Genomic DNA, 15283 nt, shown 5'->3' with positions numbered 1-15283 from the left:
AAAAAAAAGGAAAACAAGTCCCTTTACTGGCATAAATTGATTTGCCACAAAGAAGACAATGGGGCATGAAGGCTGAATAGTAGCCTTTCTCCTGCATGAGGACCCTTCGAGGCCACGTGGGCCCTGATCACGGTCGCAAGTGGAGACATGCTTCTGCGCCTACACACAGATCTGGAGCCCAAGTCCAAGCTGCATGCACTGCCCACGTGTGCCGTGTGCGGCTGTCGTGTCAATATGCATGACCGCGGTGTGTCCACCTGCAGAGGCAACACTCTTCCGGCAAACACAGTCTCGCCCGCACAGCGATGTTATTAGAATAATTTTTTGTTGTTGTTTTATTTGTTCAAAGTCAAACATTTACTCCTTCAGTTCCCCAGTATCTTACAAGCCCGGCGCTGGCCCACGCTGCTGCAGGACTGGGACAAAGAGATGATGTTACAGTCTGGTTTCTATGGCAACAGAGGAGGGGTAATGAAAACCGAAATGTTGGAAACACCCATTCTGACAATTGTGACATAATTCAGGTTATTCCAAGGACGTAACTACCAAAGAAACAGAAGTGTCATTACCTTGCAGCTCATGTCGGCAAAAAGCTACACCGCACATTTCTCTGAGTTGGGCTGCTAAGAGGAAGGAAACACGAAACACACACACACACACACACACACACACACACATGCACGCACGCCTCGTTTTCTGCATGTAAAATGTGTGTGTTCTTTAAAAGCCAGTGGTTGGCTGGTTTTCCGGACATGATGTGGTTGAAGCTGTCATCGTAATGGAAATTCATTGCTGTAGCTATGGTAAATCGAGTTTTCTGCCTGTGCTGAATGCATTAGTCTAATGAGATGTTTGCAGCCGGAGAGCAGGGCTGCTGGAGACTAACTGTGAGCTACTAACACACGGGTAGAAGATTAGCTTTTGTATTACTCGTTTGCATGTACCGAAAGTCATCTGTCTTCTGAGTCAACATTCCCGGCCTGGTCGAGAACCTGATCAGGGCTCTGGTGAACAAGCCGTAGGTAAGGGAGATGCACAATCGGAGGGTGTGCCCTTGACACGGGATCCTTCTCTTTCTACCGTCAGCATGACAGGTGACCTGTGTTGGTGTATCTGGCTTGCATGCCTATCTCTGTGGCGATGCCCGAGTGTCCTGCACTCAAACCACTGACGCCAGAAGGTAACGTCAGCTCCTCCTGCTCAGAACAAAAATGTTTGATTTCTTTACCAGATCTCAGAGAGGAAGTTGTAGCCTAGAATTATACAGTTTATAAATTCGGGGTACCTACACAGTCATGACTCTTTAACTCTGCATTGGAAGATGTAGAAAGTTGTTTATTTCCCCAGATGTGAACTCAAATAACTGTTTAACTTTTTTGCGTGATGATTTTGCTTCGCTTTTGTTTTGTTTTAATTCAAAAAAAGTGTGATATGTCTGGGGATAAACATATTTACTAAAATTTAATTATTAAAATTGATGTGTTGTGAACTTGCAAGAGTACTTTTTAAAACTGAATTTTATTATTTATATCCTGGGTGGAATATTGTACATGTCTTTGTGCTGTTTGTCTTAATTTATCAATTTACCAAATAGATGAGAATACTATTTACTGCTAGTAGCTGGTACTGGTTAGTTTTGCGGGGGGGAAACCAGGTGTCTATGGAGTGTCAGGATCAGTTTTCCCAAGTTCAAATACAGGTGGGGTGTTGTGTGACTGGACCCCGGCGGCACGAAGCCTCCTGTCTCGGTTGCTTGCTGAGTAGAACAGGACAGTGTGAGGGTGGCGTCAGCTGTGTGGAAGTCATCTGACGGATAGTTGAGGTGCTAAGTCCAAGTTCTTTCTGCTACCCGAAATAGTAATGGAGAGGTGCCTCGTGGAGTTGTCTTCAGATTCTGTGACGGTCCTCAAGAGGGTCAGACAATCAGTACCTTTCTGAGAAAGTGGCTTTTGGTTGGTCTCAGACACTGTGGTACTTGAGAAAGTGTTCCAGGTGCTTCGGAATGGAGACGTTGTATACTCTTGTGTGTTTCTTTCTTTTCAACCAGAGGAACCATTTTTTTGAAGAGTGAGAGACATAGTTGTTTTTTTTCTCAAGACTTAAAAAACATAAAATAGAATATTTGGAATGAAAGCATAAAAATAACTATGAAGGAATTTGCAGTCTGGTAAAGTGAACTGTGTAGGGGCACAATATTTGTGTGGACCATTTTGTGTGTGTGTTGCTTGGTAGAACTAGCCTGACAAAATGAGGGGGGCACTTAACTGAGCAACAGCAGCCGGGTGAAGATTACCTAGAAAGAGAATAGTGATTAGCTCAACTCAAATAAAACGTTAACACAGAAACTTCAGTTTTAGGGAAGTTGTTTGGGGTTCCAGGTCTTTACCTTTTAAACATCCGTGTTTAAACAGATTTTTTTTTTAATGTGAATACGTTTTCTTCAGCTCTCTAAACCGTGTATGTGGACAGTCTCTGTGATGTTTTTGCAAATCTATCAGTCTGCTTGCTTTGTAGAATCACAAAAGCAAATCCCACAAAAAACCCAGTTCTTCTGTTGAAGAAGTTTCAATTTCTTTGTGTCACCAAAATGACTTTTATTTTGCCGCCAAAAAAAAAAAAAAAAGTAAATGAGTGATCATAGAAAAGAAAACAGTAAGAGAAACAAGAGTAAATCGCTTTCGGTCACTTATTTGCTTTTGGTGGTGTGTTTTCAAGGCAAGTGAAACCAGCAGAAGCAGTTTCACTTTCTGGTTCTTGGCTTCTGGGGGCCAGGGTCGCAGGGCTCTCAAGCAGCAGGTAGGACAAGCAGACCAGCTGCTAGGAAGCAAGTCGACCCCACGTGCTGTCGCGTTGTCATCCTGCCGTGAGAACTTTTCTATTGAAAATTCAAGAAAGTCATGACTTTTTCAACGTGAAGTCGTATTGGCTTATTCTAAAAATTCGAGCGATGCCCCAAAGCACAAAGATCGAATTTAAACTTTTTTTTTTTTTTTACTTGAAATGATGTGAAAATCACAAGCAGATGGCATCCAGCCTCTCCTAACGTAGTGGATTTATTTACGTTTCAATCTCAATTGTGGAGCTCAAAGATTTGCAACACATTTAAGGCAACAGTACTGAAGTTCCCTGCAATCCAAAGAAGGAACGCTCAGAGAGGAATAACCCTTCGTAGGCTGGGGGCCGGGGTGGGGGGGGAGGTTCCGTTTCAGGCTGTTTTGCAGATCGGTGGGCGGTTCGGCGCGGCCGGGGGACGCATCGCACACGCAGACACCGACACGCTCGGGTCCCGCCGAGGGTGGGGCGGGCGGAAGCTGGGAGCGGGCTCCCGGGGGCTCCCGCGTGGAGCTCGGCGGGGCGTCGCTCCCCCCGTCGGTGCCCCCGGCAGCCTCGGCCGCGCGCTGACGCCAGGTAGCCGGGGCGTGCCCGCCGCAGCCCGCGCGTAGCGAGCCCGCCGGGGGGCTTCCCATGATAAGCCCCTAGGGTTTCCGCGTGCGCCGCTTCTCTTCCACCGAGCCTCCGGCTTTGACTCGGGGTCGGCGAGGGAGAGAAGAGAAAAGAGAGGAGGGCTCTCTTCCCATCTCACCACCCAAGGGCATGACATTCCGCCTAGCATTTTGGAGCCGAAGTTTGTGAAAGCCGTCCCTGCTAGCATCCGTGCTGCCTCGTGGGGATGGGCGCACTTGACCTAGCAAGGAGGGAGCTTTGTTTAAGTGCCCCCTTGGACATCTTAATTCAGCCAGCTCCCCAAAGGCTGGTTTGAGATTTACACGTTTTTACTGTTTTTTGTTGCGTCCGAAGGCAGACAGGTGAGGGGAGATGAGGGGGATTAATAACAGCCCTCGGGAGAAAAATCAAATGGTTTGGTACATATATAATGTAACAGCAGCCACCGCTGTGTCTAGTAAATGACTCTAAATTTTAATTAATGAGTCACAAAAGCCACAGCATAAGCTTTAAAAATTACCCCTTTATCAATAAGGTGATAATTAACTTTCTCTGGAATTAGCAATTCTCTCAGCCCCGGGCAGTATGCAGCCTAGTAAGTTCTCTGGAATGCTGCCAATTTTAAACAATCAGTCTTTTGGCAAATCTACTGGATTTTAATTCAGACATCTATTGTGACATTTTCTAATGTGGTTCAAAGACCCTTCGGATCACCCAAATCATGGTAAAATTTCTGAGATTGAAGGAGTGGCTCAGAATGTTGGGATTGCATGGGAATCTGTCACTTTCTCTTTCTTCATTGTGGTTTTCCACCTTTCCCCCCCAAAACCCTCTGCATTTGCACGAGCGCACGCTAGTCTCTGCTCTAAGTCTCTGCAGCATCTCTACTATAAATCGCGGTGGCGAATCCTGCATTTGTTGGTCCGCGCGTACTAGGTTGAAGGGCTCTGGTTGCAAGCCCGCTACGTCCTAAGTGCTTGTCATTGTTGTATTCATCTCAGTTTCAGTTCTGGCAAGGGCCCTTCCCTAATATTTCTGCAAACTCTCACCTGCGGTTTGTCAGATGTTGAGATTTGGCTAGAGACTCAGATAAGAGGAGCTGCAGATAGAGGGCCATTTTGGCTATGCTCATGGCTGGTTGAAATTTGGCTTCCTCTGACCTCCACATATTAATGTCTGAAGAGGTATAGGAGCATTGGGTGGACTGAGCAGCTGGCTCCACAGCGAACCCCCCCCCCACACACACTCACTCCTCTGTGCTGCTGGTCACTGGTGGGTGACGTTCAGGGGCAGCCTGATGACGGTTGCTGCTATTTGGTCACAGTGGCTAGAAGGCAAGTGGCCCTGAGTGCAAATCCCTCCTCCAGAAGTCAGACCTCTCTCTCCTCCTTCTGGGTCCTTCCAATGGTAGCATCAGTGGGCTTCTGCTTCCCTCAGCCAAGAGCCTGGCTAGGATGGCAGGTGGGTGATGAAGTTTGTTGCTGGGTTCATCTCGCAGCGTCGACACAGTCAAGACCATCCTTCGGGAGGGTGGGATGGACATGAGCAGCAAGCAGAATTTGTGCATTTTGGAATAAATCGGCACTTTTCAATCAAAAGAGGCACTTTTCCACCACCGAGGAGATAAAACACCTCTTGCTGGGGCGCCTGGGTGACTCAGTTGTTAAGTGTCTGCCTTTGGCTCAGGGCATGATCCCAGGGTCCTGGGATCGAGCCCCACATCAGGCTCCTTGCTCTGCTGGGAACCTGCTTCCTCCTCTCCCACTCCTCCTGCTTGTGTTCCCTCTCTCGCTGGCTGTCTCTCTGTGTCAAATAAATAAATAAAATCTTAAAAAAAAAAGAAAAACACCTTTTGCTTCTTGCAGTGATTACCTCGTGGACTCCTATTTTAGGACAGAAAGGAATTTATTACCCGGTGGCAGTTCTCACTTGGTATTAAGCTGAAAAACATTCCACTGAGTCTCCGTGACACACTGGAATAATGGGAATATATTCAGAGATCCACACAGTAGGCTTCCCTGCAATGGCTGTTGTTACTCTTGGACCAGTTGTGTTTTAGAGAGAATCTGGTGGCACAGAACCATATGAACTTCTCCGGACTCACCCACCAACTCAGCCATGTTCCACGTAAATTTTCATTTGTGGGGAAGCACGTGCGCATTTCTTTTTCAGCATCTGCCTTGATTGAGCGGATAAATGGAACTTGGTCCCAGTGTGGCTACTTTTCAAGAATGTTTGCCTACTCGTGCAGGCAGGCTGTGCCAGCCCTTTGAGGAAGGGGCTTGGCTGAGGAGTGATGGCTTTGCTTTCCTCATACGGCGTACAATACAGAAACAGTGGAGTTGGCTGTTATGAGAAAATTGATGTGCCAGGGAAAAATAGTGTCAATGCTGTGCTTTGCGAGGTGGTGACGTTGGCTGGTTAGCCCCGTGATAGTGACTCAACTTTTGGGAGCTAAATATTTGGTAACAAAAGCCTTTGCCCTTTTTCTCTCTGTGTGCTGATCATTACAGAGCAAAAGCCGTCATAGTTTCAAAACAGAAACATATGGCTTGAAATTAATCCTAAAGAAACATGCAGCTTTTCATGAAGATGGGTATTAAACTTGGGAACAAACACTGGGCGGGCAGAGCAAAGAACTACCCTCGTTGGGTCCCAGTCCAGCCATCGGAAAATGGCACTTAACAAAGAGGTACTGGGATCAAACCCAAAGGAGAGAGCCTTTTCCATGCCCCTTCCAACAAGTACTTGACCATCTCTCTCCCTCCTCTGTCTGCTGGTGCAGTTCGGAAGGGACTCTGTGATGGCCAACAGCAGCATGCGGCTGTCAGCTTATAGACCTGCTGGGTTGTTTCCTTTTGGATGGAAGGAAAGGTTTTCTCTTTTTCCTTTCACATTTGTCCACAAGTCATCCTGGGACATCATTGTTCTGATGAGAAAACCAGGGTCAAACACGAAGGAGTCTGTTTTTCCTTCGTGCCCGGAGCTGGGCCTGAGCCCTGCCGCCAGACCAATGTTAAGATCACAGAGGCCAGATCTGAGGGTCTGCCCTGGATGCAGCCGGCAAGCTGGCCTGGGGCTGGTGGCAGGATTTTAATCCTGTTTGACAGGCAACTGTGAACAAGGAAAGGAAGAACTGAAGAGAAAACCACAAGGTGAAAGCCACCTTTGGCGAATTCATGCTTTTTGTTTTGGAGACAGGATTTGGAGGTCATGTAAGAAACAATTCCTTTGGGCCTAAGCATTTCTAAACTATTACAAGCCGATAGGAATTTTTCTCATTCTTTTTTTTTTTTTTTTTAAAGATTTTACTTATTTATTTGAGACAGAGAGAGAGCATGAGCAGGGGAGAAGGTCAGAGGGAGAAGCAGAACCCCCACCAAGCAGGGAGCCCGATACAGGGCTTGATCCCAGTACCCTGAGATCATGACCTGAGCTGAAGGCAGACACTTACTGACTGAGCCACCCAGGCGCCCCATCATTCTTTACGGCCTTTTGAAAAAGAAGCTAACTGCTTTTCTTCACATTCCTTTGGGATTTGGTACCCTTGCTATTGGGAAATTATGGTGATAGCAAGAATTCATCTAACAATTAGCTATTAAGATATGCTGTTCAACCCAAAGAGAATAACTCAAAAATGTCACGTGAGGCATTGGGCTTATTGATCAGTAAAGAATGCCACTCTGGGAACAGATTTCGGTCATTTTTCAGTCTTAAGAATGTGCGTCATTGGTTCATGTTGTTGCCATTGTTGCCTGTGCTGGGGGAGTTTGCCATGAGATTTGGGGGTCAATATAGTACATGGCCATCTGTGCACTTCCACTTATGTTGGGAATATAACATAACATAACATAACATAACATAACATAATAATATAATATAATATAATATAATATAATATAATACAATATAATATAATCCCTTTCGGATGCCATGAGATGCTCCGGCATATTTGATGTATCCCTCTTACGAGCTCGTTTGTAAAAATGCTTCAAGTGGGTAGCTGTAGATAGCTTTATGTTTGGGTGCACAAATTACAAAGCATAGAAATAGTGGGGAAAAAACCACAACTAGTTCTAATGTCTGAAATCACTGCCCACAGTATGAAAATATAGCACTTGTTTTGACTGTTTGTAACATAATTAATATTAAGTACTTGACATAATAACGAGGGCAAACTGTATGGTGCAGTGATGTTGGTGCCTGATATGGACGGTTAATTGCTCCCACAGCGAGACCTGTACAGTTGTGTGTTGCCTTAATGAGACCAGGTGAATATAAACTCTCTCCAGGGAATTGAAGTTATGAAGTCAAGTTGGGTGTGATGAGTATGACAACGTGTGGAAGCCAGTGATCTGTGATAGTATAGAGGACTGGTCTTTTCTTTCTCTTGCCCTCCCTTTCAGTTAGAAGTCATTTGTTATGAACCTGGTAACAAATAAAGGGTCTGAAATTCTCTGTTAGCAGAGTTAAGGAAAAAGGACATTCAGAAAAATTTGTCTCACACATGTTTCCAAATCAGCCCCAATCTCTGCTAAGGTCAAGTGCTGAGTTACTACTAATGGGCTTGAGACCAGAGTGAGGTGGAATAAACTGGAAATATAATCATTTAAGAATATATTTCTGGGCACAGGTGAGGTCACCGTTTTTATGGACTATATTTAACATTTTCATACCTGAGGAAAAAAAATTCCGTGGGACCAAGGACCTGGCTGGTCCTTGGAGATTTCTAACAGTGGATGGTATGGGTTCCACAGCTTCCTGGACAAAGTCAAGCAAATCAAGGGCTCCTTTGGCCACGATTTCCTGTATTCTGCTTGTATACTTGGTAGATTTTCAATTTCCAGGGGTTTTCTTTGTCTTCCCTGAGAATACAGATTTAGGACGGAATAAGAAGAATTTACATTGGGACCATGGAATCACTTAAGTTCCAGACCATGTTCAAGCCAGTTCACCTCTCTGTGGAAACTGGAAGGTTAAAATAGAACCAAACTAATGAACTTGAGGGAAAAACATCTGACATTTGAAGGGACAAGTTAAAAGCAAAAACCTATACTCTCAGAAGTGGTTTTGAAGTGACTCCTAGATCTGTATGGATTGTAAAGGCCTTCCTTCCATGGCAAGCCTCAGACTCTTCCCTAGTGTCTGCGAAGGACGTAGACAGCACAGCCTCCATTCTCTAGAGGCTGCCCCCTCTTCCATTGTTGGAAACTTCAATTGTGAGCAAGGGCATTTTTCCCTCTGGAACTTTCCCTAGCTTCCTCCTTCAGGAACTTCCTCCTGGGGGTACTTTTGTCCTCAGAGAAGTAGAGAATAAATATCAATGGGGTAGCATGGATTCTGAGTGGGAAAAGCCAGTTGAGTGGTCACCAGTGTGACCCAGGGCAAGTATGGTGGCAACCCAGGGCTTCCCTTCCTCCCTGGGAACGGTATTCCCTGTCAGTCCCCACTGCTGAGCCCCAGTACTTTGAATGTGGCAAGTGTTCGATGAATATTTGTTGCATGTGTGATTGCATGAATGATAATGTCAGCATGGGTGGCGATGCACGGTGTTGTGGAAAGAACACACACAATCTTTGGTGTCGCCTCAACTTTATCAGATCATGGGATGTAATACTTCAGAAGTTTTTGGGAAGGTTATTTGGGTTAATGTATATAATGTTCAAAGGCAACAGTATATGGAAAAGGGCTTTGTAAATTGTAAAGTGCTGTACAAATAGTAACAAATATATGTTCCCATTTATTGAGCATGATATGCTTGGGGATGCCGAGAGAAGCACTTAACATGCTTTATCGTATTTATCTGACATAAACCACACAGGAAGTCAATATGAGGGCTATTTTTATCTCCATTACACAGGTAGGGAAATTGAGGCTTACGTTCAATAACTTGTGGAGGGTCACATGGCCATGTGAGGTCTGCTGAGTCTTTCCTTCAGTGTTGAAAAGCCAGTGGGGCATCCATGTCTTTTCACCTGTGAGGGCTGAAGAAAAAGAGCTCTTTCATGCCTCCAAGCCAGCTGCTCCTGCTCAGCCCACTGGGCTGTTCCCAGGTCCAGCAGGTTCCAGAAAGGAAATGATTCCCTGGTGTTTCCACTTGGAAAGGCATTTTTGATCCACCACGAACTTCTTTTAAAGCAGTAGGCTTTCAGTCCTGTCAGACTCAACCCTTATTTTTATTACAAATATTTTTAATGCCCTGTTTACAATCCCAGAGTGAAGTTCCCAGATAATACAGCCCACCCACATCCACAATCTAAGAAAAACCAGTGTAATGTCATACCTGAAATATAAAGAGGAATAAAGGCAAAGTAATTAATAATTACTTCCGGTGCAGGCGCCCTGCTCTGGACGCCATAATGAAGTGGTCAGGTGCTTGACGTCCGCCGTCTCCAATGAAGCCTTGGGGCAATCAAACAGTGCTATTGGTGACTCGGATAACACAAGCTGGTCCTGCTGCCAATGAGGTGATTCTCCAAAATGGTAAACAACTCTTGGAATCCTGAACAAAATAGAGAACAGTCTTCCCTTGATTTGTGTATTATTTGCATTCCTGGAAATTTAAGTATATATTATAGCTAAGTAGAAATATGTTTATATGTAAAATGAAGTTAACTCTAGGTTCACAAAAACCAGGTTTTCACTCATGTGACCATATGATGAGACAGGGCTTCATTCTGTGGGACAGCTCCGTTTGTCCAGCATCCCTGGTCTCTGCCCTCCAAGTACAGGAATGCTCACCCCGCCCCCAACATCGTGCCAGGTAAAACCATATCCAACACATTTCCAAAATGCCCCTCTGCGGGGAGTGTTGCCACCACCGCTGAGCACCTGTGGATGAGAGCATGCCAACCTGCCATGAATTTCACTTTCTCCTACCTCCCCAAATGCCTGATTAATTATAGTTTAAGAAAGATGGTGCCGTTTTGCCAGTTCCCTACATGATTGCTAAGTGGAGCCATTTCAAATATCATGGCAGAAATTCGGGGGTAACTTTCACATTCTACGAAGATGCTTAAAGCGGATTTCCTCGAAAAACTGTAGCTTTGAGCCTGAGAAGACCTTGTCTATCATGTTTCATTCTCTTTCAGATTATGCATAGTATTCTCTGGGTTTGCTTAAAAGCATTAACAGTTACCGAGGGACCATGATGACGTAGGCTTTGTGCTAGTTATCCAGACAATAGTCCTGGAATGTATCATTATTCTACTTCACAGACAAAACTTCAAGATGCAGTGAATTTAAGCAGTGAGTTTCAGTGCCTCAAGGTCATCTAGTAAGTTCTATAACTGATTTCAAAGCCAAAGCCAAACCTTTGCTCCAGCGTGCCTGGCTCCTGCATCAGTTTGGATATACGGTATATACTTTTATCTGTGATATGGAAATCCCGTGTCTGCGAACTTTCTCCTTGTTGAGTACATAAAAATGGGGTAGAGGAATAAACATGGCCACAGATTCTTTGACATTCCTTCCATGAGGCTGTGGGGTCTAATACTGCTCTCCTTGACTCTGAGCTGTTCCAAGTGACTTGCTTGGTTCATAGCATGTGGCTGAAGTAATGTTCCAGGACTGACAACAGGAGTCTCCCGGTTCCACCTGGGACTCAGAATGCTCTTTTGGAGCCCTGAGCCACCACAGAAGGGTAGATTGCCCCAAGGCCGCCATGCTGCTAGGAGCCAAAGCTCTGTGGAAGGCCCTGAACAAAAAGATATCAGGGTGGGGGCAGGGGAGAGGGGGAGAGAAAGAGGCAAGAAACATGGAGCTACTAGACGTGTAGATGAAGAAACCACCTTGGAAGTGGATCCTTCCATCCCAGCCTCCCTAGCTGATGCTGCACAGATCAGAGCCAAACTGTCCAGTCCAGCCTTTCCTGAATTCCTGACCCATGAAATGGTGAGACATAATAAGCCACGCATTTTGGAATAGTTTTAAACGTACTGATAACCAAAACACATGTGCATGGCATTCTTTCTCTTGTAGTATGTATTGTGGATTATTTTTTATGCCTAAGAGAGAAAGATTTTCCATTTTATTTCTTTAAAGATTTTATTTATTTATTTATTTATTTATTTATTTATTTATTTATTTATTTAAGAGAGAGAGAGAGAACATGAGTTGGTGGGGGGGAGGGTAGAGGGAGAAGGACAAGCAATGTCCCTCAGCAGGGAGCATGATGCAGGGCTTGATCCCAGGACCCTGGGATCATGGACCTCTGCCAAAGGCAGACACTTAACTGACTGAGCCACCCAGGCACCCCAAGATTTTCCACTTTAAAAAAGAGGGTAAGATTCACTATAAAATATAGTTGATCTTGGGGTACCTGGGTGGCTCAGTTGGTTAAGCATTCAACTCTTGATTTTGGCTCATAAAATAAATCTTGAAAAATAAATCTTAAAATATATATATATATTTGATCTCCATTTGCTAGGAATCGAAATGAGAGAAGTTTTGTTCCATATATAGTTACTGTCAGAAGTATGTGTTTTCAGGGGGACTCTTAATAAGTGCATATTTAATTTTACAGTTAGTTTATATATTTATATCTCTAACAAAGAATATTTGATTTGAATTTATAAATATGACTAAAGTTGGACTTAAGTATTTATTTCAATAAGCCATTTAAAGATTTAATAAGTTTCGAGTAAATGTGGTATAAGAGGTGTATTAGTCAGGGTTCTCCACAGAAACAGGACCAATGGGATAGATAGATAGATGATAGATAGATAGATAGATAGATAGATAGATAGATAGATAGATATTGTAAGGAATTGGGTCACATGATTACGGAGGCTGAGAACTCCCAACATCTGTAGTCAGCAAGCTGGAGACCCAGGAGGACCAATGGCGTGGTTCCAGTCCAAAAGCTGGCGGACTTGAGACCCAAGAGGAGCTGATGTTTCAGTTTGACTCCAAAGGCAGGAAAAAAGCTGACATCCTAGCTCAAAGGCCATCAGGCAGGAGGAGATCCCTCGTACTCAGTTTTTTTTATCCTATTCAGGTTTTTAACTCATTGGACGAGGCCCACCCGCATTAAGGTGCTTTACTGCTTTACTTAGTCTACTGATTCAAATGTTAACCTCATCTAAAAACATCTTCACAGATACACTCAGAATAAAGTTTGACCAGGTATCTGAGCACCCCGTGGTTTAGTCAACTTGACACATAAAATTAGCCATCATAGGAGGTATTCAGATGTAATGAATTTCGCAGAGGTTGTATCTACGGGATCTGATTTGGTAAGCACGGCTTTGAGCCCTAGGCTGTCCGTGTCTCTAGTCCAGGGGTTAGGGCTAATAGCCCAGCTGGTGTTGCTCATTCATCCATAATGACATGGCCCTCTACGTCCTTCCCATAATGTCTCTTGAAGTTATCCTTTGGTTTGCAGAGCAGCTTTCAGTGAGTGTCCCTGTTGGTGACTCTAATTCTGAGGAAGTTTGAGCTATCCTCTAGATTTCTGGCTGCCGTCTCAGGAGTGGCCATTTCCCAGCATCCCACAGCTGGCTGCCATGTTTACTGTCAGTGTCTTGGGCTGCCCACAGTTCTATAGCTGCAGTTCAGGCTCCCTGCGGGCTCCCACGTGGGATCGTATGTCACAGCAGGCTCATTCTCTAGTGAGAGAATGTCTGCCCTGAAAGTCAGGGTCACTGATACGCTGTCTCACTATCTAATGTTAAGTCTGGCTCAGTGGTGACAAGGAACTCAGATGTGATGTATACGCTATGACATCATAGGAGCTATGATCAGTCCATGTCTCATGGCCATGAAGGCAGCTAGACATTTTCATGTCCCCCTCTGGGCCATGCTTGTGTAGATGATGGTATGTGGCACCATCAATTTCACTTACCCACTGTCCAGTCTAAATTTGTGTCCAAACTGCCCCCAGAAACAGGATAAAAATCTTGAGGTCAACAGTTTCATCTCTGGCTTCTTTGGCTTAAAGTGTCATTGCAGAACAGAAAACCAGTGATGGGCACCTCAGTGGGTGGAGGAAGACACATGTTTTTCCTTAGGTGCATGCCTTTGGATTAGAGCATTCTAGGCAGCCCTCAGCTTACACAAAGTGCTACATTATCAGTGCCACCAGTTATTGCCCTCACCTCTCTTGCTGTGTGAGAGAGGATGGAAGCTTCCACGCCATAATGATGAGCCATGGTAGGACTAGAGAGAGGAGTAGGGGTAGGTTGATTCAGAAGTAATATGAAGAATAACAAGAAGCACAAAAGGCGATAAAAGAAAAGCAAGCTCCTAAGAACAAGTTGTATTTATTTTGATCATGTATTTATAAGATGAAAACAGAGGTGATCTGTTTCCCATGCTAGAGAAGAAAATGTGTGTCTGTATTAGTTGGTAGGACTGCCATAAGAAAATCCCAGATGCTGGGTGGCTTAAACAACAGAAATTTATTTTCTCACCATTCTGGAGTCTAGAAGTACAAGTTCAAGGTTTTAGCTGTTTAATTTTTTCTTGAGGCCGCTCTCCTTGGCTTGTAAATGCTTACCTACTTACTGCATCTTTACATGGTCTTTCCTCTGCGTGTTTGCTACGCTGGTGTCTCTCCTTACATGGACACCAGTCCTATTGGATCAGGGCCCCACCCTTATGACCTCATATAACCTTCATTACCTTTTAAAAATGTATTTATTTGAGAAGAGAGAGAAAGGGAGAGAACACGTGAGTGGGGGGAGGGGCAGAGGGGGAGGGAGAGAGAAACCTAAGCAGACTCTGCATTGAGCGCAGAGCTGGAGTCAGGGCTCCGTCTCACAACCCTGAGATCATGATCTGAGCTGGGACTGAGAGTTCAATGCTTAACTGACTGTGCCATGCAGGAACCCCAACCTTCTTTACCTTTTCAAAGGCTCTATCTCCAAATGCAATCACAGTGGGGGTTAAACCTTCAACATACACATTTTGAGGAATTCTGCCGCTGTAGAACTGTGGGCAGCCCAAGGCACTGACAGTAAGCATGGCAGCCAGCTGTGGGATGCCGATGAATTATGCAATTTAGTGTATAACAATATTTGTCTTAAGATTTCATCTGACAGTTTTCATGTATTTCCCCATAAGTTATCGATGGTAAATGTACCTCATAATGGTTTCTTATGATTTAGTAAATACTTACATTTTTTTAATGTTAGGTCAGTCACATTTCTGCTGTGCCCACTCCAGAGAGCCAAGGGATGTACTTCACAAAAGTTCTAACTCTCCCCTCAGGGGACAGAGTAGGTGTTCTGATGTCTCCAAATCCTTTTTAAATGACAACTGAAATCTCCTCCTGTCTCCTCCTGCCCCAGCAGTGCAAGTTCCCAAAGCCCATAAAATTGCTGAAATTCAACAAGGAGTGCTGTGTTGACAGAGGTGGGCTAGCAGCCCAGGGCTGATGCTTGCTAAGGGCTCTCACGGTGCGTTCCACCTCTCCCAGTGAGGCTAAGATGGCCCTCGTGGTCAGCAGACATCCTAATATGCTCTGTGCACTTGCTGGGAGGGAGAGTCTTGAGGATCCAGATTCTTCTATTGGAGTAAAAATTGCTAACCTTACTTCCATCATTTTAACTAGATTTTCATGAACTCTTCAATCTGGAATTTTCCTCTAATTCTTGAGAGCTTAACCTGTTGAAAATGAGTAATAATTATTGTGGCCTGAATTTTCAAACTGACGTCCAGAGTGCTGCATCTATGTGAGGTAGTTAGGCTTCGTTGCAAAGAGATTGAGGTGCCCTAGTTGAATGTCTTGCTCTAGGATCAATGACAGTAACTGGATTGGGACAAAAATCTTGCATTCTCAAATTCTTGGCCACAGTCATTGCCAACTGGCCCCAAATGTTTTCCTAAAATCCCTGAC

General features: G+C 44.6%; 1 protein-coding gene across 7 annotated transcripts in view; it reads left to right on the top strand.

The window, feature by feature from the left end:
* The first annotated feature begins 763 nt into the window (after positions 1-763).
* Positions 764-15283, top strand: part of SCML4 (Scm polycomb group protein like 4) — a 117096-nt gene continuing 102576 nt past the window's right edge. The window contains exon 1 of one of the 7 annotated variants that reach the window (XM_040627594.1): positions 764-1022. Coding sequence is in view for 2 of the 7 variants with exons in the window: in XM_040627590.1 (XP_040483524.1) it covers positions 1123-1180 (58 nt within the window). In the remaining 5 variants the exon portion in view is untranslated. The other 6 variants (XM_040627591.1, XM_008704977.2, XM_040627595.1 and 3 more) reach the window with 6 other exon arrangements.

Source organism: Ursus maritimus, unplaced genomic scaffold (assembly GCF_017311325.1).
Source record: "Ursus maritimus isolate PB19 unplaced genomic scaffold, ASM1731132v1 scaffold_13, whole genome shotgun sequence".
In the NCBI taxonomy this organism is placed as follows: Eukaryota; Metazoa; Chordata; class Mammalia; order Carnivora; family Ursidae; genus Ursus; species Ursus maritimus.
Note: the sequence above shows the minus strand (reverse complement) of the source record. Positions and strands in the feature narration are given on the sequence as shown.